The 27,537-nt window shown below is 46.6% G+C and overlaps 1 protein-coding gene across 1 annotated transcript in view; it reads right to left on the bottom strand.

Annotated features, from left to right (window-relative positions):
- Window positions 1–27,537, bottom strand: part of TMOD1 (tropomodulin 1) — a 59,129-nt gene that overhangs the window by 7,777 nt on the left and 23,815 nt on the right. The window contains exons 3-7 of the mRNA XM_049784164.1: window positions 20,350–20,469; window positions 14,084–14,173; window positions 13,071–13,201; window positions 11,134–11,241; window positions 8,620–8,763 (exon numbers count right to left, since the gene is read on the bottom strand). Of these exons, the coding sequence (XP_049640121.1) occupies window positions 8,620–8,763; window positions 11,134–11,241; window positions 13,071–13,201; window positions 14,084–14,173; window positions 20,350–20,469 (593 nt within the window). The remainder of the gene's footprint in view (window positions 1–8,619; window positions 8,764–11,133; window positions 11,242–13,070; window positions 13,202–14,083; window positions 14,174–20,349; window positions 20,470–27,537) is intronic.

Here is a 27,537-nt window from a genome sequence, read left to right on the forward strand (position 1 = left end):
CCTCAAAATGTTTCCAAACAAGCAGGAACTGGTGTCTCCCTCCAAGGGAGGAGTAAATTGAGTCCGGGAATGGGCAGAAAATGTATTGGACTCTTCTTGTAATGATGGAGCCAAGTCTTGGCCTCAATCTGAGACTGGAGCAGCTCCTGTATATTCTCTAGGTCCAGGTTCTCTCACAGGGAAGCCTGCCATGCATTCAAAAGCATCTGTGTGAGCAAGCTCAAGGTCCTAATATTCTATTAGATCTTCTTGCCCATCTCCATGGAGGGTTCTAGGAGTTAACAAAGGGGTGAAATAGAAAATGTGCTTATATCTTACAAATGAATTTCATAGTTTGACAGAAGCTTCCACTCTGTTTGAAGCCACATGTGGTAGTTCTCAGGGCTTACTCCTTACTTTGGGAATCATGGGGTGCTGAGGATCGAATGTGTGAGTTAAGCACTCTTCCCACTAAGGTCCCCAGTTCTCTGGGGCCCAGATGCTGGCCATTTCAGCAGACACTCTTGGATAACACTGGTGTTCAGTTACTCCTCTACTGATGCTGTGTGCTTCATTTAATTGTCCATTGTACTCAATGTACTCAGTGTCCTAAATATTTTGTGCATGCAAACTTCTTCTCCCCACCCATCAACCTATGGAGTCTGCCCTTTTATCAGCCCTTTTATTTTTGCAGGCAAAGGTCATGTGAATTATGGAGGTAGTAAGGGTGTCCTCCACATCCCACTGATGACTGGCTGCAAAAGCAGGGTTTGAGTGGAGTCTGCTACTTCCCAGCTTGCACAGGTGCCTAGGGGAGCTCAGGAGCAACTGAGAGTCGCCTGTTGTACCAGCACAGCAGGTCTGTCCACTGAGCCAATGGGCTCCACTTATGATGAGCCAAGAGGGGTGCCAATAAAGGGTTTATGGATATCTTCTCCAAGGGGCGGGTGAAGTCTGTAACCCTGCATGCCCCTGGGGCCCATGTTCTGGGAGTCTAAGAATAGCCTGCTTGGATGACCTGGACAGTGGGTGAAAGGCAATCAGGAACCCCTTGGGGAACCAGCAAGCATCCAGTTATGCTGACCCAGCTGGGACCTATTCCGGCAGCTGAGCTGGGGAGAGGGTGGTTAGGAAAGGAAGTTTGCTTCTCTTCAGATTTGCTTAAAGATTCAATAACTCACTCGCGACTACATAGAATCACATTATTAGAGTGTAAATGAGGCCTGGCTTGAAGGGCTGGTGCACTTGCTTTGCACGAAAGAGGCTAAGTAGGATTCCCCTGCCCCCCCCCCCAGCACTGAGTGAGCTGTGTCCCAAACAAACACAAACACCAATGATTCTAAAGCAGATTAAGTACAATGAAAGAGCCCTGCTTCATTCCATTTGTTATCAAACCTGCTCTCTTGCCACAGAAGCAATTACCCTTACTGCTCAGGAGGGTGAGGAGTTGTGTGTGTGTGTGTGTGTGTGTGTGTGTGTGTGTGTGTGTGTAGGTTCCAATTTGAACTTCTTCAAGTTGCATGTGTACATAGCATACAAGTATACAGATTGACTGACTTTATTCTTCAGCCCACATCTGGTGGTTCTCAGGCTTACTCCTGATGAGACCTAAGGAATCATACAGGATTCTAGGGATGGAAACAGATCCACCACATGCAAGGCAATCACCTTACTCCTGTACTACCTCTCCATCCACTTTTGAAAATTTTGTATTAAAATTGCACACCGGGACCAGAGTGATAGCACGTCGATAGAACATTTGCTTTGCACGTGGCCAACTCAGGACAGGCCTGGGTTTGATTCCTGGAGTCCATATGGTCCCAAAGCCTGCCAGAAGCAATTTTGAGCAAAGAGCCAGGAGTAACCCCTGAACACTGCTGAGTGTGGCCCTAATACAAAAACAAAACAAAAAAAGTTTGCAGGGGCTGGAGCAATAGTGCAGTGGTAGGGCATTTGCCTTGCATGTAGCTGATCCAGGACGATCAGTCCTGCAGCTGATTGGTCCATATTGATCCCTGGCATCCCATATGGTCCCCCAAGCCAGGAGTGATTTCTGAGCATATAGCCAGGAGTAACCCCTGAGCGTCACCAGATGTGCCCCTACCCCCCAAAAAAGCTTGCACACCATTATCTGTTGTTCTGCAACTTGCCCTTTTCACTCAGTAGTCTCTGGTAGTCTTTTCAAACTAGGCACTAAGAGCTCCCTCCCAACTCTGATGGTTCCAGGACTGTGCAGGTAGGCATTTAGTTTGTGTCCGTTGTCCCTCTGCACAGATAAGGACACTGGAAGGGAGGACTCTGATCTAGAATGGGCTTGCTGTGTTAATAATCATATTTTGGATTAGAATGCTAACTGCCCTGGCCTAGAGAACATGAGAGTAGACATGTCCTTCCAGGCATGGATCCCTGCATGCTTGCTCAGACTGGATTTGCTGACAGAACTACTGACTGGCCATGCAGTGAAATCAAGTGCACGGTGGAGCAGCTGGCAGCTATGAGACTCCCCTCCCCCATCCTGGCTGATATGCCTCAGGCATCAGAAAGCTCACTTGGAACATTGAGTAGGGGCCAGAACTGGCATTTTTTGGGCACCCAGAAGATGTGGACAGCTGGGATCACATGGCAGAACAATGAAAAGGGGCCCTGGGGATTTTCAAACCCTATGTTTCAAACCCTAGCTGACTTAACAGTTAAAACACTGTGGCTCAATTATCCTCTTTTATCTGTGAACCTCTTGAGAGTTGGGGTACCACCTTGGGGAGTTCTTCAAGTCAGAAAACCAAGCCACAGAAGATAAAACCAAGCTATGAGGTTTACTCACGTGCTGGGGGTTTAAAAATATGTCTGCAAGAATCAGAGAGCCAGCTCAGGGGTTAAGGCATATGCCTTGCATAGATCTACCCCCAGTTCATCCCAGCACCACAAGGTCCCCAAGGAAATATAGTTGAGTTATAGAAGCAGTCCCCAGCACTGCTAGGAATGGCCCGGAGCCCTGTTACAAATAAAACTAAAAGTAAATACACCTTTGAATTCTCTGATGTTTCTACCTTCAGAGGCTAGAACCTGATTCCCATAAGCTAGCGTGGCTGCACTCAGAGTTACCAGTGTACAGATATGGTCAAAGCCACATGTGTTAAGTCCCAAGACAGTCTTGCAAAAGACCATCGGCTTTTTTATTCTCTTGACCTTGCTTCTTTTACTCTGGAAAGGGTAAATTCCTTTGTATCCTGGAGCTCTGAGCAGCTCTAAGGAAGGGTGCACATGGCAAGATACTACTGAGCAATGCCTTGGGAAGCAGCTCTTCCAGCCCTGGGCAGATCACCACCATCCTCTCATCAGAGGCTGAGCCAGAACCACCCAGCCAGACTGCGCCCGGGTTCCTGACTTGCATCCACACTCACTGTGGTTTGGAGTGGCCAGATATTGGCAGGGTGGTGGTTGTAAATAGTACACAGCAATGAATCACATACTCAGGACAATGGATGTTCAAGAATCAGACACAAAGGAAGTCATGCACCCAATGTCATTTATAGGAGATTTAAAAACAGACAAAACTCATGTCTGGGGACCAAAAGCCAAGTAGGATTATTCTTGGAGGACACACTGATAGGAGAGAGCCAACCTGTTGGGATGCTAGAATATTTGGAATCTTGATTTGGGTACACTGGGGTCTATAGCTATGGATCCACTCAACTAGCCCCTGGAGGTGTACTCGCTTTCCTCTGCAAAAGTTGTTTTTCAGTAAAAAGGTCAATGTCAGGAAGAAAGGCAGGAGAAGGAAGGGAAGGAAGAAGGTAAAATGTTCTTCCCAGAAGCTCCTTGAATCTGCCATTCAGAAATAAGTCCTTGTCACACACCTTGCTACCACCGCCTGTGTTCACTGAACAGTGGGCAGGGCCCCTCCTTTCCTAAGAAAAGCCCACATGCCAAAGACTGGTGACTGTATCAACATTACAAAGTCTCTCATAGACCTCTGAGGGGAGCATGAGTATCACTTGTATTTTATTATTGTATTACTTTATTAATTTATTACTTTTTGGTTCAGGAGCCACAGCTGGCAGTGCTCAAGGCCTACTGGTGGTAAGATAAGCATCTTACCTGCTGCACTATCTCTTTAACCATTCACATTTAAAGGTGGGGAAACTGAAGCATGGTTCATTCAATGACTTTTCTCAAATACAAACAACAGGACTGAGTCAGGTCTGAACTGGGATGTGATTCTTTTTTATTTTAAGAGGCATGAAGAGGCACATCTCTGGATGCATCTGCCTCTGTGGGGAGAGTTCCTGGCTTAGGAGAGTAAGCAATCTATAGTGGGTACCTGACTTGAGTGTGCAGTGTTACCACACAGCTTTCCCTGATTGTTGTACCTGCTGGACTTTTTTCTCTCCTGTTTTCCCCCTCCCTTCTCCCGACCTCCCCTCCCTCTCTCCCTTCCTACCTTCCTTCCTTCCTTCCCTCCTTCCTTTCTTCCTTCCTTTTTTCCTTCCTTCCTTCTTTCCTTCCTTCCTCTTTCCCTCCCTCTGTTCCTTCCTCCCTCCCTTTCTTCTTTCTTCCCTTCTGTTCTTTCTTCTTGCCTTTTTTCCTTTTTCTCCCCTCCCTCCTCTTCCCTCCTCGTCTAACTGACTATCTTTTTTCACCCTGAGAAGTGAAGCCAAGGGAAAAAGAAGCACACCATAATTGGCATTTTGAGAAAGGACAGTGGCACGTGCTTGTCCTTGCGTGGAGCCTGAATATTTCAAGACTGAATGATTTCAATACACAATGAGACTACAGTCACAAAAATTATGTACAGACCATGAGCTGCTGCTGCTGCTGCTTCAGAGAAGCTAAATATGTAAGGAATAAAACAAGGAGCAGCAGAACTGACTAAAATCATACTCCCTTTGTTTTTGAGAGTCGGTTTTCAGAATTGGGGTGCAAAGATCTGAATTCCATCCCCAGCACCATATGACCCCCTAGCTCTGCTAGGTGGGCCCCCAGAGGCCCCAGAATCCCCAAGCCTGAGTACTGAACTGGGTAGCCTTGTTGGCAGATCACTGCTTGGAAGCTCTCCTGTCCCTACAGAGTCTATTTTTCTTCTGTCTTTCAAAACCCGAAGTCATGCTTAGCCTCCTTGTAAAGTAAAGAGAGCCAGCTGCCATCCAAGAACCTCAGTACCCTATCCTAGAAGAGCTTTTGTTGTAAGTAGTCTCCACTAAGGAAGCTATATGATCTGGAACAAGGAAAGGCCCTACGGCCTCTCTTAAAATATCAAACACACCCTCACTGTTCAAATCTGGGCTAAAAAGAGAAAAATTCAGTTAATATCTCCCAGGCTTCTCTTATCCTAATTTGCACACCTATCTGTGTGTACATGTGAGTGAGAAATAATGAGAATAAGTGAAGGGGTGCTAGGAAGGGAGGGAGGGAGAAAGAGAAAGTCCTGGTAAGGGCCTGGGCTAGAGTCAGCCCCTTTGAAGTGATGGGAGAGAGGATGGTGAATCAGGTGCAGAGAGCAATGTTAAAAATGACCTGGGGGCTGGATCCTGTGGGCTGAAGTAGTAGGTAAGGCATTTGCTGCACATAGCTAACCTGGGTTCAATCCCCTTCATCCCATATGGTCTCCTGAGCCAGCCTGGAATGATCCTTGAGCATAGAGCCAGGAGTAAACCCTGAGTATGGCTGGGGTGACCCCCAAACAAACTCAAAACAAACAAGGTCTGTTGTAGGATGGGTGAAGCACCTCATCTACTATTCCTGCTCTCTGAGGAGCTGAGAAGATACTTCCTATCCTTTCATCAATGCAGCCTTCCTGACAGATAGCTGGGCCTCTCAGCTTTGAGAGCAGGGTAGGGAGCCCAAAGGGCAGGCTTTGCATGCAGATGGATCCACAGAACTGCAGGTCTCCCAAGCACGACTGGGAATGACTTTCAAAGTATCCATGAAGAGTAGCCCTGGAGTATCCATAGGCATGACCGCAGAATTAGAAATACTGTCCTACTTCTGATACTTCCTTGATCTGAGACCTCCTGCATGCCCCATCCCTTGGCCAAGGCTCAGTTTCCCCACCTGTATAAGGAGGAATAGGTTAGAAATTTTCTTAGTGCCCTTGGCTCTGGGTCAGGGCCAGCTCCATCACCCTCAGGTGCCTGAGCACTGTCTGGAGGTAAAGAGAGACTGACCACAGATAAACAGCTTCAGAACCCTGGTTCCCAGCTGGAGCTGGCCTGCCAGGCTCTTTGTCACCCTGGATGCAGCTCTCCAGGCCCCGTTCTTTGGCCATAAAAGGAAAAGGGAGGCCTAAAGCTTATAGACATGCTTTCTGGTGCAAAGGCTGAGGACAGGACCTCGGTCTCTAAAGAGCTCAGTTTTAAGCCAGGAATGGGGAACAAGCCTAGTGTTCCTCACTACGTCCTCTGGCACCCCAGAGAGGTGGTCCCACATGGCAAGCCTGCTGGGGTACTGCCCACAGTATCTCCTTCTCTCCCCGGGCTCCTGGCTTCCCTGCAGAACACCTCCCCGGGTACTTGTCACCTGGGCTGCCATTGTTCGTGCTGTCTGGGGTGCTATAGCAGTCAAGATCCCTACTCTTCAGAGCACAGCCCACATGCCACTGCTTCAACCTCTCCATCAGAGTGTAGGTAGTAGATGTACCCAAGGTGAGGGGAGCCTAGTCCCGTCTCTGGACTTCAGGGGGGCACAGCTGGGAGTAGAGAGGTAAGCATCTTGCACTCTGCCAGTCACCCCATATCAGGCTCTGGGTCATCTTTGACCACTTGGCCTGAGAGTGAGGTTTCTTGATTCTGGCTAGACTCCTACGCCTGTCCAGGTCACCTGAGTGGCTAATCCCAGAGACAAGCACTGCCAGGCCTGCTGCTGCCTTTTTTCCATCTGCTCTGCCCCTCCTGCCACCAGGGAAGCATGGGCAGCCAGGGCAGAGAGCCTGGAGTAGGAGGAGCTGGGAATGAGGCAGAGCAACTAGAGTTGTACGCATATGTAGACCATGAATAGAACTGCTCTTTTAGATGAATTAGTGCCCTTTTTGGATGAGAAAAACGGCATGGCCAGGCTTACAGGGCAAGAGGCTTTGGGTTTTGCCCCTTTCCATTTTGTTTCAGTAAACAACATGCAGAGTTATCAAGGGCAGCCTTCCTACAAGGGCTGAGTACTAAGCAGGGCTTAGGGATACAGAGATGAGGCCAATTGGACAGCATGGAAGTTCACCAGGAGATTGAGGTGCAGACAAAACAGAAGGAGAGAGTTCAGGATCCAAACTAGTGATGGCTAACCTTTTTGAGCCCGAGTGCCCAAACTGCTGCACAAAACCAAAGAATTTCCTCAAAGTGCCTGCACGTCAATTAAACCTTAATAATAAGATTTTAGTATATAAAAACTCTTTATACATTTTATAAATTTATTAATTTTGGACCTTCCCGCGTGCCAGCTGCAAGGCCTTCGCATGCCCCGGCTGGCACGCGTGCCATAAGTTCGCCATCGCAGATCTAAATTCTCTCTCTGGGAAAGGCTTAGAGACCAGCTTTTTGGGTTTTTTTTGGGCCACACCTGGCGGTGCTCAGGGGTTACTCCTGGCTGTCTGCTCAGAAATAGTTCCTGGCAGGCACGGGGGACCATATGGGACACCGGGATTTGAACCAAGCACCTTAGGTCCTGGATCAGCTGTTTGCAAGGCAAACACCGCTGTGCTATCTCTCTGGGCCCAGAGACCAGCTTTTTAAGTTGTGGATCAGACTCCATACAGATTGATGTAAATACAGAGGTGGCAAAAAAAAAAAAATGCACCACAAACAAATAGTAACTAAAATCAAGGCCAGAGATAGTATAGGTAAGGCACTTGCCTTGCATGGGCTGGCCTAGGTTGGACCCCTGGCATCACTGAGCACTGCCAGAAATAATTCCTGCGTGCAGAGCTAGGAGTGATTCCTGAGCATTTCTGGGTGTGGCCCCAAAACAAAAATCAAACAAAAAAAATCATCCTCATCATAAATTTGAGGTGTTTTGGGTAGTATTGCCTAAGATACTCTTTGTTGGATACAAAGAGGTTCTGAGTAGAAACATATTTTTGTTCATTTTGTTTTTGTTTTGGAGGGAAGGAGGGAGGGAGGAAGAAACAAGAAAGTCATAAGTGAAAGGTGGCTTTGAAGTATAAACCCTTGAAGCACAATGGTGACATTGTAATAATCCTGTAAGAACAAAAAACAAGCTAGAATTTTCTCAGAGTGCTACCTTAATGGTTAGGAGGTAATTCCATCCCAGAGCTATTGAGGAAAATACATGAAATTTCTGGCATGGAGGCATAGATATGAGCAGCAGAAAGTAGCATGGAAACCTATGAGGAGGAGCCTGAGGGAGATGATTTCTGTGAGACACAAGGAGGTTCTCCCCAGCCAGGGTGATCTAAGTCAGGAAAGAGCTCCCTATTCCAATGAGACAGAAGCAGGAACCAGAAGAACACATACATTGTGGGTATGATGAGGCAGGACAATGAGAGGGAGGGTGTGGAAGGACTAGCCACTGAGGTCTCTGAGAGATGGACTCAGCACCAGCTACCATGGCCAGCAGCACACAGGCAGAGGGGCAGGCCAGGAAGTGTGGCTTGTTAGAGGAGGCTGGCTGGGAGACCGTGCTAGCTCCTCTTACCTGGTTATCGATCTTTAGTTCTACGAGAGAAGTGTTGTGAGGGAGAGCTTCCACCAGGCGCAAGATTCCGGCTCCAGAAATGAAGTTGGACTCCACATTCAGTGTCTTCAACACGCTGTTCACTTTGAGCATCTCTGCAAGGGCCTGGAGGCATGCACAGGAGAATAAAGACCCTGTGAGTCACCTCCAAGCAGCGAAAAACTAAGATATGGAGTTACAAGGAGCAAGAATCTTGCCCACTTGGACTGCTGGAACTGGGGAAGAAGAGGGGGAAACTTCATTCTCCAAGTGGTACTTTGTGCCTTTCCCCGCTCCAGTCTCCATTTCCAAAGCCCCACAGAGCAGCCCAGTCTCTGACACTGGGTGCATCCTCCACTCTTTTAGTTCTCTACAGAAGAGTGACTTTCAGTCTTCTACCATGTTTCCTTTGCTCCTCTGGATCCTGACACTGGAAATGCCAGTGCTCAGGGATTACTCCTGGCTCAGTGCTCAGGGATCACTCTTAGCCAGATTCAGGGAACCATATGGGGTGCTAGAGATCAAAGATGCAAGCACCCTCCCTATGGTACTGTCTCTCCAGCCCAGATGTATCTATATTTGATATCAGTGTCAAACTACAAGGGGAAAACAAATAGAAGTGTGAGGAGAAACAGAGAACCTGGCTTTCCTTATGGAATCTCAATTCCTTCCATTAGTAAGGAACAGACAGAGCAGGCCGCAGGCAGAAAATCTGGGACTGAGCTCAGCTACAGAGCTGAGACATGACATAACTGCCATCTGCCTCCTGTTTCATTCAAAAACAACAGACTGCACTCTCCTCCCCCACCATCAACCCTGCTCTGGCCATCAAGTAAATGTCAAAGACCACAAATCAGACCATGTATGCTCTGGAACCACAATGGAATTAAATGCAGTATCAATAAGAGAGATAAGTATGTGTAGTGGGGGGGGATTAAGCCCCAGATATAAAGAGCATAATAGAGCCCACTTGGACTGATTCTATGTGGGGCAGAGAAGAAGTATAGGAGCAGCAATTGTTTCAGTCCTGTTATGTGTCCCCAGAGCAAATGTTGAGCACAGAGATGGTCAATAAATGAAGGCTGTGTAGTATGGAATTTTGGCTTGTTAGTTTTGTTTTAGGGGTTTTGGGAGTCACAGTTGGTGGTGCTCTTTGGGCTATTGCTGACTGTGCTCAGAAGTGACTCCTGGAGGTGCTCAGGGATGTGGTATTAGGGATGGAACCAGAACTGGCCACATACAAGGCAAGTGCTTTAAGCCCTATAGTAGCTCTCTGAGTGTAGTTTTTAGAGACTGAATCAACACTATAAAAGGTCTACCTAAAGTCCATCCACAGACCAGAGGAATTATACAGCAAGCAGGGCTCTTGCTTTGCATCTAATTGATCCAGGTTCCATCCTTAGCATCCCATATGATTCCCTGAGCACTGGTCAGGTGTGACCCAATACTTCCCACCCCTTGCAATTTGCTCTCTAAATATTTGTTGTCCATCCAGAGATAGCATGGAGGTAGAGCGTTTGCCTTGCATGCAGAAGGACGTGGTTCGAATCCCAGCATCCCATATGGTCTCACAGCCTGCCAGGAGCGATTTCTGAGCATAGAGTTAGGAGTAACCCCTGAGCACTGCTGGGTGTGACCCCAAAACAAAATAAAACAAAAATTGTTGTTGGGGCTGGCGAGGTGGTGCTAGAGGTAAGGTGTCTGCCTTGCAAGCGCTAGCCAAGGATGGACCACAGTTTGATCCCCCGGCGTCCCATATTGTCCCCTCAAGCCAGGGGCAATTTCTGAGCACTTAGCCAGGAGTAACCCCTGAGCATCAAACGGGTGTGGCCTGAAAAACCAAAAAAAAATTTGTTGTTGTTGTTGTTTGGTTTGGGACCACACCCAGTGATGCTCCTGGCTATGCACTCAGAAATCGCTCCTGGCTCGGGGATCGGAACAAGATCTGTCCTGGGTCAGTTGCATGCAAGGCAAATGCCCTATGGATGTGCTACTACTCCGGCCCCGATCTATATTTTTAAGATATGGGTAAAAAAAAAAAGGTCACTAAACTCCCTGCATAGACAATGATTTTAGACAGGGAAAAACTGAGGCACATGGCTAAGGAAGGCAACCCTTCCCCTTGTATATATGTCACCCAGTGGGGAGAAATCCAGCTGTGGTCCCTATGACTCACAGTTCCATCTCATCCCCTAGCCTCCATTTCTCTGTTGTGAAGCTTTTTATGAGGCAAACTAACTGAGCTCCTGCACCCTGATCCTCAGCAGCTGAGTGGGAGTCTGAGTTTCAGGGAGCAGGGCTGGCAGTGGTACTAACTAAATGGACCTTGGATGGCAGCTGTGCAGTCCATAGCCTGCACTGACCTTCAGCCCAGTACCTGCCACTAGGCAGGAACTTCATCTCTGGGATATGGACTAATGCAGCCACATGCTCAGACCTTTCTGCTCCCCCTCCCACTCCCATTCCCTCAATGCTGAAGAACAGAACAGTACATACAAATGCCACTGGGTCATTGCTCCGGGTTCCCACAATGCTGAACTTCTTCACGTGTGTGTTGTCTTTTAGGGCCTCTGCATATGCCTTGAGGGTGGGGACGGGGATATTCTGGTGAGAGAAAGCATCACAGATCAGCATACCTGGGGCAAGTGGGACATACTGAAAAGCAATCATGCAGATTCCAAGTGAGTTTCTGAATCCCCAGAAATTGGAATGAGAAAAGGGCTCTGGCTTCACTCCTTAGAGTCTGAACTGGGGGGAGAACTTTGTGGTAAACAATGAATGACTCTTTTTTTTTTCTTTTTAGGGCCACATCTGACAATACTCAGGAATTATCCTTGCAGTTCTTGGGGGACCATATGGGATGTTGAGAATTGAACTCAGGTCAGCTGCATTTAAGGCAACTGTTCTACCCACTATACTGGTGTTTGAGCCCCTGAATGATATTTAAAAAGAATTGTTAATATTTAGTTTCAGCAGGGTTAAGCACCTACTACTGGATCTGCACATGAGAATTGCTCCTAGAAAGAAGAGCTTGAGGGACCATATGGAGTTTAGGGGATCAAGCCGGATCGATTGTGTACTATCTCTCTGAGCCTCTTGTGATAAACAGATTGAGGACATTCTTTCTAAAAAATTCTAGAAAGGACCTGCTCACCACCCTTGCTGAGTACAGAGGAAATAATGGTGAGAGGATATACAAAAGAAAAATAGGGCTGAGACTTCTGCTGGACTTTGAGGAATAAAACAATGGAGTATTGCTTGCCACCTTGGAAAAATGGCTATTATGAAAAAAACACAGCAAACATTAGAGAAGATGTGAGGAATGCTGCTCTGTTTCTGAAAAAGTGAGTGGGAGGGCACAATACTGCTGGAGGGTCTCTGGGTGACCTCTGTCCTGGAAGTCTCTTTGTCACCCCCTAACAGCACATGATGCTGAAACCTGAACTGAACCCTGATGCTTGGGCATGTTCCCAACCCATTACAAAGAGAATCTCCAGCATGTGGAGAAGGGTGAGCTTGGGCATCAGCAAACACTTTTCCATTTCCTCAGATGAAGATCATTGGTCCAGTGTCATTGCCTCAGGTGAATGAGAAAACTGAGGTCCCAAGAGGGCCCCCCAGGTGCTGCCTTCACACTCCAGAGTTTGAGGTTGGTGTTCCCTGCCAGGATGCCAGTATCTCCCGCTGGGCAGATGAAGAAGGTCCCCTGAGACCTAGCCTGGCAGTGTTTTCACAGCTCTCTCATTTCAGGGCATCACAGTAGCTCTCCCTGGAGCAGGGCCAGAGGGATAGGATGGGAACAGCAGTGGCAGCACAGGTTCCTTCTAATCTGATTTTGCCACGGGCTGGTAACCAGGGATGGGAAAGGGGAGAAATGAGAGAGCAAAGCCGAAGTCTGCACACCCCCCTCCCCATCTGCCCACACCCTCCCAGGGTTGAGCAGATGGTACCCAGCTGGGCCCACTACTTAGCTTCCCTAGCTGCCTAGACAGCCCCACTCATATCCTGGGGGTGGGAAGGGCGCAGGCCCATGTCTTAGAATATATCCTAGGACCTTGGGGAGACAGTGTACCTCAATATGTCCATATGATGGAGAGGACATTTTCAGAGTTTGGATTATCTTGAAGACCCCTGGATTTTCCCATTCTGGGACACTGTGCTCCAGGAATGTCTGAGATGAGACTTTATCTCAGGGAAGCTCGGGATTTGGAACACCATGACAGGTTTCAGGAGTTGGGGCAGAGCTAGCTGCTGGTGGGACTGTGCTTGGGAGTGCTGGCACTAGCCCTCAGATAGGATGCAGGCCTGGGGGAGGGGGTTGCTTACCCTGTGCACCCCCTTCACTCCTAGATCCCAAGCAAGGTCCTTCCAGCTCTCTAAACACAGATCACCCCCATCCCACTAACAGGGGAAGTGAAATAAAGGGACCGTACCCTAATATTGTTGAGGTTGACTTCTTCGAGTTTTGGATCATTGCTCTTTATTCGCTCCAAAGTTTCCTCCACATCTGTGGAGTTTGGTTCTTCATCGGGCACAGGCTTGTACTGTGTGGGTTTGATCACACCTAGAGGGATCAGCAAGAGGTGATTCCTAAGGGTGGTGGTGGTGGGGTTAAGGGTGCCCCCTCCCCTCAACACAAGGGAAAGAGGTAGTGGCTGAGTTTGAGGGCAGAGATGGCATATGCAGGGGTACCACAAAGAATGGCACAGTGTGAGGAGCCCTACAAAGAAGTCAGGGTCAGCACCTATGCCTGAAACCTGAGGTGCTTGTGGGACATTCAAACTCAGGGCACCTCAGTGTCTTTAGCTGTACCTGTATGGCAGGGATTCTTGTGAGGATATGGCAAGACCTGTATTGGGCAGGAAACACTCATGCCTCCCAGAGAAAAGGACTAATAATATTCTCTTCGCACATGTGTTTCTCTTTGGGACCAAAAGGCCAACTTGGGCACAAGTCAGTGGGACCATAAGGACCATGAAAAATAAGACCCAAAACAAACATGGGGGACACGTGGAACAGAAGAGGCACTCAAAGTCAGACCTGGGAAGACCCTGAGAAATGCTCAGCGAAGGTTTCCCAACCAGGATTGGAAGAACCAGGGCTATCCAGGAAGACATGAAAATTTTATCTCCTCTCACATCACACTGTACTCAAATGTGAAGTTGAGATCCCTTGGGAAAATGAAAATCAGAAGTACATCTCTCAAGCTTGTAGAAGGACATTCGGGAAACTATTTTCATAATACTGGCCCTGGGGAAGGCTTGTTCAACAGGATAGAATGCAAGATCCCAGGAGGGTGGCAGGGAAAGGTAGGTTGACTCAGCTCCAGAAAAGGATCAAACCTGTGTAACATGATGTGGGTTGTCAGACAGAGGAAGCCAATACAGGGAGGATACCACATGGGAGTTGGGGATACAGAGAAGGAGACAGTAGGGTCCATACTCACTGTTGAGTCCCTCCTTGTTCACGATGGAGCTGCTTCCCAGGGCCTGGTAGTATTGCTGGTTGCTCATGAGCGTGTGCATGCCCAGAATTGCTGTGAAGACAGGGAAGGGGTGGTGATTCCAGTCCCTTGGCAGAAAACCCTCCTGGCCATAAAAGTGTCACACTCCAGAAACAGCAAGACCTTTCTTATAGCAATGAAATATATTGCAATAATGTTCTGATAAATAAATGTATAGTCAAGATAACACACCTGCTTCTAGGCAGAAAAGATGTATATTTTGCATATTTTTTTTTGCCAGTGCACCTAGATGGACTCCCTGATGTAGCCATTAACAACCAAAGGAACAGGAGTTTCAGAGAGGAGCAGCCCCTATACGAAATAACTGTTGCTTGCACCTGATCTGATAAACAGTGATTTCAGAGAAGACAAAATCTCTGTATGAAAAATGATTCTGTGTTTCTGCCATTGTCCCATACCTTCCAGGCATGTCCCTACTGCACTGATATGAACTCGGCCAGAGGAATTATCAAGGAAGTTATCATCCTTCAAACATCATAGGCATGTGAGCTCTTTGTGAGTGTGATTTTTCACTTCCCTCATGCTTTGGTTTATAAGACCTTTTCTCTGGTTTCCTATAGCACAATTGACACTTGCCTGGGAGCTTTTAAGCTGATCTGATTTTCTACTCTTGTCTATTTACCCAACTCTCTAAATCTTTGTCTGCAGCCTAAAATCCTTTTGTCCCTGTCCTCAGAGTATTAATGTCCCTAACATCCCACAGGCACATCCAGCCAGCCTGACCCAAGCAGGACTCATCAAAATCACATGGTGTTGAGTTGGTTGAAATATATACAGTCGGATTGTTTGGTGCCTTTGGATTGTGGGAAGGGGTCAGGTGCCCTGGGAGGCTGTCGTAGACAAGAGCTGGGGGAGAAGGTAAGCCTGGAGCTCTGAAGCTGTCTTCTGGCTGTATGCAGACAATTGACTGCAGAGAGCCAAATGGACATAGGGGCAGAGGCTGATGCTACTGGTCAAGAGGAAAGATGAGGACATGAGATCCCACTGAGTCTCACTTCTCTGCCCCTCCTAGGGTTTGGTAGGCAACACCAGCATTGCCAAAAGTCTTTGCCTTAGGGACACAAATGGCTCCTGCTCTTTAGATTCTTCTACTTTGAAAAAACAACACTTCTACTATGATTCTTCTGCCACATGCAATGCTGGGGTGTCCCAGAACAAAGGCAAATAAAGACCAGGGGTTGAAGAGAGAGTACAAAGGTGAAGATGCTTGCCTTGCATGTGGCTGAGGCTACCACCCTGGTTTGAAATTCAGCAGCACATATAGTCCCCTAAGCATTGCCATATGTGGCCTTTGAGCACCATTGTGTATGGTCCCAAACCCAAAACCAAAACAAATCTTAAACATAACCCCAACCCCTAAACAAGTTATTTAATGAAATTGGGGTTTCAGATAGTGAATAAGTATAAGTATGTCCTATTCAGAATTTATATAAAAAACATATTGCTTAGCTATAATTCAAATCCAACTCAGCAGCCTGAGTTTGACTCTCTCCCCCCTTTCTATCCTTTAAGTTTTGGAACAAAGCTTCTTTTCCACAGGGTAGTCTGCTAGATTCCTCCCTTTCCTTGCTATATTTCATAGCCTCCAGTCTACACACTGTTAGACATGACTGGAATCCTGTGCAACTCCTATGGAGGTCAGAGAAACATACTTTCTCTCCCCATGAGTATATCCTTTAAACAACACCAGGCAAGGTGAGGCATGTTTCTCTCTCTCTCTCTCTCTCTCTCTCTTCTCTCTCTTTCTCTCTCTCTCTCTCTTCCATCCCACTCCAGCTCTCCCTTCCAGAATTTGGTAAATGTTTTGGATATTTATGTTCCACTCATCATTTTTATTAGACATGACTTATATTAGAGAAGACAACTCAAAACCCTTAGTGAGGATGCAGGAGACCACAATTTCATTCCCAGCTCAGCCCTCAAAGCTGAGTGATCTTGGGCAAGTCTCTTCTCTCTGGGCTTGAGCTTCCTCTTTCCAGAGACAGGTGCTAACTGCACAGATGAATGGCACAGCAGGCGTAGACAGTATACGGATTCCAGCTCCGACCAACCAGTAAGGGAATTAACATTTCTTTTTTAGTTAAAACAGGGAAATGACAGACATGCCCAGCAGTACTCAGGGTTCATTCCTGGAATCAATGTTCAGGGATTTTTCTAGGGGAACCATCAGCAATGCTGAAGATTGAACTGGGTCAGCAATCTGCAAGGCAAGTGCTATAAAGAATAACATTTATTTTTTGATGGTTTGTTTTTGAACTACACCCAGCAGTGCTCAGGGCTTACTTTTGGGTCTGCATTCAGGAATGAATGACTCCTGGTGGTGCCTGGGAACCATATGGGGTGTTGGGAATCAAACCTGGACCTGATGCATGTAAGTCAAATGCCCTGCCTGCTGTGCTATTGCCAAAATACACTTCTTAATCTTGAATACCTTTGATGCTTCATAGGAACTGAGAACCATAGGACAATATAATCCTCCAGTCCCTTCTGTTTCTCACATTCCCAGCATCTTCTCCACTAAAATTAGATGTGCATGCTCATCACCAAGAAGTACTAGTAGGCAGAGAGGCATCTGCATTTTTTTTTTAGCTCTCTGGGATTTAATTTCAGCTGCTTCTCCACGGGCCATGGAAACTCAGAACCTGAGTCAGCAGCAGATGAACAAACCATCACTGAATTCCTCCTTGCTGGGGAGGACTCTTTTGCGCCCCCCCCCCCAAGCAGCTTTGTGCATGGATCCCAGGTTGAGAGATGTTGCTCAGAGGCATTGCGAGAATTACAGGAAGATGTCATCTCTTATTACATCTGGAACTGCTTAGAACATCCAGAGTCATGAGGAATGGAAGCTACCACTGTGCTCAGGTGTCAGCTTTCATGTACTGGCCCAGAGGCAGGAAGCCACCAGAAAAGTCGAGAGACAAACCTGGGCTCAGTCTGGCCTCAGCACTGTTTCTACTGTTTTCTGTCCTTCTGGCTGGCCCTGTTCCAGGCCACTTCCCCCCTAGGAATCTTAGTTTTCTCACTTGTAAAAGGGTATTCAGAGCCTGAACACTTATTTCTATCCTCTATTTTGGATAATCAATGATAACCATTCCTCAACTTTACCCCCTGTTCAATTCAATTTATTTGCTATTTGGGGCCACACTTGGCAAAGCTTATGAGCTGCTTCTGGCAATGTTCAGGAGTTAGCCCCATTGGTGCAGTGGGGCCAGGTGTGATGGGGATTGGATCTGGAGTGCATTCCAGCCCTTTGATCTCTCTCTTCGACCCCAGCCTGCTCAATTTGTAAAACAAACAAACAAAAATCCAAGGCAACTTCCAACTCTTCCAGCAGGCTCAAGAGTGAAATCATTTGTCTCAGGTCATTGAGAGAGGGCAGCTCTCCTGGTAACTAAATTAGCACCCCCTCCCATCCACTCCACATACCAGGGTGCCTGAAGAGCTCAAATTCAAAAGACTCCACCTCAACCTCAGAAATTGAAAGACAGGGAATGTGTTCCAGGAAGCAACATATGCCAATTTCAGGTCTAAGATGAAATAAAACATTTTGTATTTCAAGGAAAGTTAGGGTTTCAAGAAAGAAGGAAGGAAAGAAGGAAGGAAGGAAGGGAGAAAGGAAGGAAAGGAGAGGGAGGGAGAAGGATGGTAGGAATAAGAAAGGAATGAAGTTAGGAAAGAAGGAAGACAGAAAGGAAGGAAGGGAAGGAAAAAGGGAAAAGGAAGGAAGGAAGGAAGGAAGGAAGGAAGGAAGGAAGGAAGGAAGGAAGGAAGGAAGGAAGGAAGGAAGGAAGGAAGGAAGGAAGGAAGGAAGGAGTGAGGGAGGGTGGAGAGAGTAAGTAAGTTAGTCCAAGCTAAAGAGCCTGGAGGCTCTGCAGCCTGCATTCCCTCTGGCCTACACCCCCATGGGCTCCCCCTGCTCCTCCCTCTCTTTGTCCCCAGGAGTGAATGTTGGAGGAAGACAGGCACCAGCTCTGCCCACTGTTTCATTCCTTGTAGATACTGACAAGGCTGAATTTAGTGCTCGGGAACGTAGTTTTCTTTTCCCCAAAAAAGTCTACAAAACTTCCTCAAAACTCAAGAAAGGGACTATTTTTGAACACTTAAAAAGAACATGAGTTCTCTCTCCTCCCTCTGCCTTGGCAGACGCACTCATGAGTGTGTCCACTCGGATGAGAGATAACAGCACACATCCGGGCCTCTGCTGCTGGGCTGCTTTGGGCCTTGCTGGAGGGCCTTTCTCTGGCTCCCCAGAGCAGGTGGTAGTGATGGTGGTGGTGGTGGGTCTGAGACCAGGTACTCACAGACCTGGGCGTGTGGAAGAAGCCAGGAGAGGACTGGCTGCCACAGCCACTGAGCATCCCAACAGTTCCTGGTGCCAACTGCTCTCAAGATGGTGGGTGAGTCCTTACTCCCAATTCTTTCTGGTCCCTAAAGGTATGTCAGGCCCACCTCCCTCCCATCCTCACAGCTAGTTTCGAGTGCTCACAGATGACACAGTGGTTGCAGAGACAGACCAAGAACTGGGCTCCCAGGGGACTGTGCTTTCCACTTTTTACCATATAGGAGACATTTCCAAGGTGGGATAGGCAGGTTTGGGGCTATTCCCTCAGCACGCCCTGGGTCCTCTCAAGGCCAGGGCTCACTAGGATCCACCCCGATCAGCAGCACAGTCACTGAGGGGGACCTGGTGAGTCACACAAATTGGCACAAATGCACTGAGGCAGGGACAGGATGACACGTCGGTGGGGTGTCCTCCCACATGTTCCTGTCACTGCAGAAAAGCAAGCCTGCTTTTTATGTGCCTGCAGAGCAGCGGCTCAGCAGCGGCTCTGCAGCCCTGAGTGTCCCCATCTTGCTATCTTGCCTGAGTTATGACTCCCCTTCACCCCTAATTTCTCCTCATCAGGGCTCAGCTTCAAACCACTCTCATCTCCCCTCTACCACCAGCCCAAGACCCTTGTAGTCTATTTAGATCATATCACTCACTTTTCTTTGTTATTATTCTTCATTTGTGGGGGGGGGAGGGACATATTCAGCATCATTTGCAAGTTACTCCTTGTTGGGTGCTGGAGCCAGGCAAGGATCATGCGGTACTGGGGCTCTATGCATTATCTGTCAGCCGCTACTTTGTCATTTCACACACAAGTCCCCTCCCCACCCCACCCCACTCTGTGTTTGTTTGGTTCAGGTTCTGCCAGTATGGAAAGTGACTTCTTTTTATCAGGGTTATTCCCCCCCCCACTGCTCCTCTGGAGCCTGCACCCAGTAGAAGGCCCAGGAGAATGTCTTCTATGTGTGAAGGAGTAATAGAGTGGAACTAAGTTCATAGTTAGACTCTGTCCCCAGCCAGCTTCACTGAAACTACAGTGAAGTTGTTCACCTGCAGTTGTTCACCTGCTTTCCTTCCCTCAGGGTGTCCCTGGAATTGCTGAACTCACTCCTCCCCATGCCCCACAGTGGGGTTTCCTCCTCCTTTCCCTGATCTAATGCTATTCTTGATAGAGCAGAGCAACCACCCACTCTCTCCCACCCTATCCACCTTCCTTCCCTCTTCTGAAGAAATCAGAGTGGCCATCAAACCTTCAAAAGAAAAAGACCTGGCATCCCCTGGATATGAGGAGAGGCACAGTAGGGGTTTGCTGGGCCTTGGCTTCAGTGGAGGTAGAAATGGGCAGCTGGTGAGGAGACCAGGGTGGGCAGCAAAGGACTTTAGATTTTAGCCCATCTTCTGGAGTGTTTGGCTGCCTGGGAGGAGCACAGTGAAATGCACATGGAGATGAAGGCTGTTGTGTACATTGATACCTAGAGGTTCATCTCATAGCCCTACTCTATGAATCTGGCAACATTGCAAGATCTGATGAGTATGCCTCAGCTTTTTGTGCAACCTTAAATCTGAGATGCTTGTGCTGTGCCTGTCCCCTTCTCTTCTCTCTTCTCAGCTGGCAGGATAGAGGTCCCAACTGCTTATCCCTCCTTCACCTCCCCAGGGGTATCATGGCAACAAATAGGGAGCTCCCTGTCATCATAGATTTGGGGTCTCACTTCTTGTTTTTTTGTTTTTGGTTTCTGGTCTTCGATTTTTATTTGAACACTCAAGGTCTAGGCCTTGCTAGGAACAGAGAGGGTATTGACATCGATAGGTCAAACCTTTCTGGAAGATGCAGAGAAATTCCTGGAAAGCCTCTTACCTGCGATGTCACAGAGTTCTGCATCTGAAGCATTTGCCAATGCCTCCTCCAGCTCTGGCTCTAGCGTGACACTCTCTAGCCCGGGATCCATTGGCTTTTGCTTGGGCACCCAGACCTTTCCTGTAAACACAAAGTGGGAAATGTAATTCTTTCAAGGTATATGGCTGATATGGGGCATCCTCTATCCAGGCAGCCCAAGTAGGCAGTCTGGATTCTAGCCCTGAGTTATCTGTAGGAGCTGAGTCTCAAACCTTCTCCCATAAGTAGGTATCAGAGCTCTCTAGTGAAGTACCTTGCAATGCTTAACAACTTTGCACATCAGCCATGGTCACCTACTGCTATTAGTCAATTGTACTAAAGAACCATTTTAAGTAAAAAGAGAGAGAGAGAGAGAGAGAGAGAGAACTAAAACAATTTCTGTTCATAGATGACACAACCTTTTATTCAGAATCCCCTAAAGATCCCCCACACAAAAACTTACTCGAAGGGCTAAGTATATACATTATATGTAGGGATAAGGGTTCCATGCCTGGCATCACCTGGTGCCCTGAACACTACTGGGTTGACCCTGAGTAAAAGGGTCAAAGTAAAAGTGACCTGAGTAAAAGTTAACCAAGAAGGTGAAAGACCTGTGTTCTTAAATATAAAATATTTCTGTATGAAAATTTCAAGACACAAGTAAATTATTCCATCTTTATAGATTCAAAGACTTAATATTAAAGTGACTGTACTTCCCAAAGTAAATCACAGACTCAATGCCATCCTTATCAAACTTCTAATGACCATTTTATTTTTGGTAAAATTGAAAGTCAATCCTTGATTTCTGTGGAATGTTAACGGTCTTCAATAGTAAAAACAAAGTTGACTAAAGAACAAAATTGAAAGACTCATATATCCTAACTCTAATGTGTACTACAAAGTAAACTCATTTGGTACATGGACATATAAAAAACAAAATAGAATTATAAATAAAATACCTATACATTTATGGCAAATCGAGTTTTGTTAGTAGTGCCGAGCTCATTTAGTGGGAAAGAATTATTACTTCAGTAAGTGGTGGTGGGACAATTGGAGATCCAGTTACAGAGAATAAAGTTGGACTTCTGCCTTATAGTATAATAAAAATATGAGTTAAAATAGATTACAGATATAATTATAAGGTTAAAATGATAAAACTCTTAGCTGATAATATGACTTTAATCTTCATGATTTTATATTAGAAAGTGAATTTCTTTTTTTTTTTTTGGATCACACCTGGCAGCACTCAGGGGTTACTCGTGGCTCTATGCTCAGAAATCGATCCTGGCAGGCTCAGGGGACCATATGGGATGCCGGGATTCGAACCACCGACCTTCTGCATGAAAGGCAAAAGCCCTTACCTCCATACCATCTCTCTGGTCCCTAGAAAATGAATTCTTAAGAGTTGACAACAAGGGGCCAGAGAGATAGCATGAAGGTAAGGCGTTTGCCTTTCATGCAGGAGGTCATCGGTTCGAATCCCCATGCCTGCCAGGAGCAATTTCTGAGCCTGGAGCCAGGAATAACCCCTGAGCACTGCTGGGTGTGACCCAAAAACCACACACACAAAAAAAGAGTTGACAACAAAAGCACAAGACTCAAAGGGAAATTATCAACATAATGAATGGGAGAAACATTGTCAAGTCATATATATAATAATTGTCCAGTATTCAGAATAAATTGTTTTATAATGCAACAATTAACAACCTAATTTTTTAAATGAGCAAAAAAGGATGGAGTGATAGTATACTGGGTCCTAACTAGTGTGCTTTGCACTCAGCTGATCCAGGTTTGATCCCCAGCATCCCATATGGTCCTCCAAGGAGAATTCTCTGAATGTAGAGCAAGGTACTGTAGCCTCTGAGCAGAGTGGGGTGTGACCCCAAAACAACCCCCTCCCCAAAGGGCAATGGATTCAAATAGACATTTCTCCAAAAAGAATATTCAAATGGCCAACAAGCACATGCAGATATACACAACACCATTGATCATAAGAAAAATGCAATTCAAAACTTCAGTGTGGTACCACTTACATCTATTAGGCATGTTACAATTTCAAAAAAAAAAGTAAAAAAAGAAGAGAGAAAGAAAAAAGAAAGAAAGAAAGAAAGAAAGAAAGAAAGAAAGAAAAAGAAAGAAAGAAAGAAGAGGGAGGGAGGGGGGAGGAGGGAGGGAGGGGATGGAGGGAAGGGAGGGAGGAAGGAAGGAAGAAAGAAGAAAGAGAAGAAAGAAAGAAAGAAAAGAAAGAAAGAAAGAAAGAAAGAAAAGAAAGAAAGAAAGAAAGAAAGAGGAGGAGGGAGAGAGGGAGGGAGGGAGGGATGGAGGGAAGGGGGAAGAAAGGAAAGAAAGAAAAAAGAAAAAGAAAGAAAGAAAGAAAGAAAGAAAGAAAGAAGAAAGAAGAAAGAAAGAAAGAAAGAAAGAAAGAAAGAAAGAAAGAAAGAAAGAAAGAAAGAAAGAAAGAAAGAAAGAAAGAAAGAAAGAAAGAAAGAAAGAAAGAAAGAAAGAAAGAAAGAAAGAAAGAGGGAGGGAGGGAGAGAGGGAGGGAGGGGATGGAGGGAAGGGAGGAAGAAAGAAAGAAAGAAAGAAAGAAAGAAAGAAAGAAAGAAAGAAAGAAAGAAAGAAAGAAAGAAAGAAAGAAAGAAAGAAAGAAAGAAGAAAGAAGAAAGAAAGAAAGAAAGAAGAAAGAGAAGAGAAAAGAAAGAAAGAAAGAAAGAGAGAGAGAAAGAAAGAAAGAAAGAAAGAAAGAAAGAAAGAAAGAAAGAAAGAAAGAAAGAAAGAAAGAAAGAAAGAAAGAAAGAAAGAAAGAAAGAAGAAAGAGAAGAAAGAAAGAAAAAGAAGAACCAAATCATTTGTGGGGAAATGGGCCTGGGTAAAGAAAAGACATACAAGAAATAAAAAAGCCTAAAAGGAATCTACCATGAACTGGACTGATGCGATGACAGAGGCCTTCTAGCCCCATGGGAGTGATCTGGGTCTTTCCATCCAGCACTGCAGGAATTTCCAACAGCATTACATCCTCAGGCCTCCTATACAGCCTGGTTATCTGTGAACCACTGGTGAGATCCTTTGGCCTCTTGGACATTTCTTGGGAGGTGTCCCTTCTCTCTCTCTCTCTCTCTCTCTCTCTCTCTCTCTCTCTCTCTCTCTCTCTCTCTCTCTCTCTCTCTCTCTCTCTTTCTGTCTCTCTTTCTCTCTCTCTGTCTCTGTCTCTTTCTGTCTCTCTGTCTCTGTCTCTGTCTCTCTCTCACAGGCCAGAGTGCTAGCATAGTGAGTAGGGAACTTGTTTTGCATGTGGGTTGATACATGGCATCCTATATGGACTCGAGCCCACAGATCCCTGAGCACAGAACTCGTAGTAAGCTTTGAGCAATGCTGAGGTGTGCCCACAAATACAGACAGAAACAGAATCAAGCACCTCCAGCTAGGGGGATGTGCAAGAGTGGGTGTGACTAGGAGACCCATGATGGGGTCTTGGGCTTGCCCACTGGACGGTGAATGTGGTGACTGAACTGCCTCAGCTTGATGGGTCCTGAGGATGCACACAGGCTGCAGGGAAAGGAAAGGAGGAGAGGAAAGGCCAGGGAAGACACCTGTTCAGTCCTGACTGCCACTTGCTGCTGTCCTGAGAGGCAATGAAACTCTTTCTTTTCTTCTTGCTTCCCCCACCCCCATACACACATTCATGTAGCCAGATTTAATTCTCATGAAAATATCCTGCCCGTAATTTGACTCTGATGGAGCGATGAGTCTGGAGTCTACACCAACTGTGGCTCCAAGCACATGCTGTAGGGGGTTATGGGGACTGTGCTGGTGCCCTCCTCTGCCCAGGCTAAGTGGTATGGCAGGACTGGACAGAACAGAACCACCACCACCCGTCTCCTCCCAACCAGAATGCATGTAGAGTTGGAGAGAAGGATAGGAAATGTCCCTCCCACTGTCTCCCTTAAATTCAACCTGCAATGACTCTGCAATCATTAAATGTGGGTGCTGCTGCTGGTGGTGCTGACTGAGCAGGAGGGGTAGAAGTAGGAGGTGATAAAGATGAGCCTCTTAGATTTGGGGAATACGAGCAAGTCTTGGCAACCCTCCATAGGTCAGTCTGTTCTGTTGCTTCTGTGTTTGTGATGATGGGGGCGGGGGGCACAGACAGATGGTAGAGCTGCTGGAATTTAGTGATCAGTGCACACAGGACACAGGAATTCCACATGCATAGCCAGATGCCCTCAAGGTGGGCAGGCAGGTTCTCTACTGTGCTGCTCCTTCTGGCCAAGGTCTGGTTGTTCTTTTTTTGTTTGTTTTGTTTTGGGGCCACACCTGGCAGGCACTCACAGATTAGCTCCTGGCTCTGTGCTCAGAAATTGCTCCTGGCAGGCTTCAGGGGACTATATGGGATGCCAGGATTTGAACCACTATCTGTCCTGGGTTGGCTGCATGTAACACAAACTACCCTAATGCTACACTATTTCTCCAGCCTAGTCTGCTTGTTCTTGAGGACAGTCAGACTCTTGTTGGGAGGGCAGCATAAAGAGGTTTGTGTACCAACTAAAGTCCCTGGTCCACACCCCACCCTGTCTTCAATGTCTTTAGGAGTGGAGTTGTGCTAAAGAAGTGATACCCAACCATGAGCTCATCTCACCAGCTGCCCACTAGGTTGGCCCCTGACTCTCACAGACTTGCTCAGGAGAGGGAAAGAGAGTTAGAGACTCCCCCACCGGCTGCAATGAACACCCTCCCTCCAGGCTTAGATTCCCTGCTGAAAAATATCTCTTGGGGCCAGAGAGATAGCCATGGAGGTAAGGCATTTGCCTTGCATTCAGAAGGTCGGTGGTTCGAATCCCGGGCATCCCATAATGGTCCCCTGAGCCTGTCAGGAGCAATGTCTGTAGCATAGAGCCAGGAGTAACCCTGAGCACTGCCGGATGTGACCCAAAAACAAAACAAAAAAAAAAAAAAAAAAGAAAGAAAAAAAGAAAAATACCTCTTTGTTGGGTATGTGGCTCAGTGGTCAAGCATCTATCTTGCACCAAGAACTGAAAAATTGTATTCCTGGGACTAAAAATGAGCAAATAAAACAAAACAAAAAATCCTCCCACATTCTCAGCCAGGCCCAACCAGACCTTATGGCCAAAGCCTTTTGATTGGATTGGTGGCTCAGAGGGCTGGAGTCATGTGGGGAATGCAGAGTCTGCCCTGGCAACACTGGGAACAGTTTCTGGGCACCATACTGGTGTAGTAGTGCTTGAGTACAGCTGGCTGTGGCCCCGAAACAAAACAAAGCATGGTCCTGCTCTCTTGCTGCCAACTCCAAGATGTGTCAGATACCACACTGCTGTTCCATAGCTTGTCACACAGACACCCTGTGCATTGCCCAGCTGCTTAGTTTTCAGCACAGCCTCTGCTAAACCCATGATTTCCAGATTCCAGGGTATCAAGAGAACTTTTCTTCAATATCTGCCCCTGCTTATCTTTCATTTTATCCTTTATCAAGCCGTTACTTTCTGTAGGACCCTAAGGATACAGTGATAAAAGCCATCAGCATGGACCCTGGCTCATCACACTCACATTCTCAAGAGCAAGGTGAAATGAAGAATACCAAACCGAACAAATGAGTCTAGCAAACAAACCAATGAATTAAATTTACATGACTACTTCATTCAACAGATTTAGGGGCATGCTTACTTCAGGCTAGGTTTTGTGAGGAACCGGGATCTAACAAAGAAAAAATCAGAGCTGGTTTTTGTGCTCCTGGATAAACTCTAAAGAAGTCACTGGCAAGATTTGTCATCCGTTTATTTACTTTTAGTTCATTTATTCTTCAGGGGGGGCATGTCTCCTGAAACCATTGTCTGTCAGGGCGGTGTGTGCTGAGGAAGTAAGGTGACGGCAAAAGCAGGAGCTGGCAAGTGAGAGACTAATGATAAAGGAGCAATCATGTGAAGTGTGAAGTTGATATTGAAGTGACATACTCAGGTTGAGATGGAGAATAACTCAGGTGAGTCTCATGTCCTAAATTGAGTGGTCTGGAAAGGCCTCTCTAAAAGAAGAGAAAGCATCCCTGAGCACTCTGGAGCTATCATGGCAGAATTTTTACAACTATGGTTACTAGCACCAGACACATTGGATAAGTTCTTCACTCAAGAAATAAGTCAGAGGGAGAGAGATAGACGCAGAATAGTCTCACTCATTTATGGGTTTTAAGAAAAATAAAAGACATTCTTGTGATAATTTTCAGAGACAAAAGAGAGGAGGGCTGGAAGGTCTAGCTCACAACATGAAGCTCACCACAGAGAGTGATGAGTGTAGATAGAGAAATAACTACATTGAGAACTATCATAACAATGTGAATGAATGAGGGAAGTGGAAAGCCTGTCTAGAGTACAGGCAGGGCTGGGGTGAAGAGGAGGGAGATTTGGGACATTGGTGATGGGAATGTCGCACTGGTGAAGGGGGTGTTCTTTACATGACTGAAACCCAACTACAATCATGTTTGTAATCAAGGTGTTTAAATAAAGATATTTAAAAAAAAAGATCTTCACTCAGTCCTCATCACAACCTCATGAGATGGACAAAATGAACATTGCCACCCCCCCACTTTACAGATGAACAGTGAGGTACACCGGACTTAAAAGTGTACTCAGTCTTGGGGCCGGAGAGATAGCATGAAGGTAAAGTATTTGCCTTGCATGCAGAAGGACAGTGGTTTGAATCCCAGCATCCTATATGATCCCCGAGCCTGCCAGGAGAGACTTCTGAGTGTAGAGCCAGGAGCTACCCCTGAGAGCTGGCCGGGTATGACCCAAAAACCCAAACCCCCCAAAAAAGTGTACTCAATCTTAACCCTCCTATTGCAATACAAGTACACAGAGATCTGGGCTGTGTGTTTAAGCTGGTGTCACACTCAGATTTGAGAAAAAGCAACAGTGACTCATCATGGAGCCACTAGGGATCAGGCAGAGGGTCCTGAGGATGGAGGAGAGGAAATATTGAGAAACAAAAGGAGGCCAGTCCACTGGGTGCTCAGGGTGAGCCAATGGGGGCAAGTGTAATAGTCAAAGGACAGTAGAAAATACAGGAGCTCAGAAAGATTGCTGGAGGCATAGAGAAAGGAGTGGCCTGTCTGCCTGCACACTGGGACAGAGACTTGGAGGGACAGGTACAGCTGCTAGAGAG

The sequence above is a fragment of the Suncus etruscus genome, chromosome 1 (assembly GCF_024139225.1).
Source record: "Suncus etruscus isolate mSunEtr1 chromosome 1, mSunEtr1.pri.cur, whole genome shotgun sequence".
Classification (NCBI taxonomy): domain Eukaryota; kingdom Metazoa; phylum Chordata; class Mammalia; order Eulipotyphla; family Soricidae; genus Suncus; species Suncus etruscus.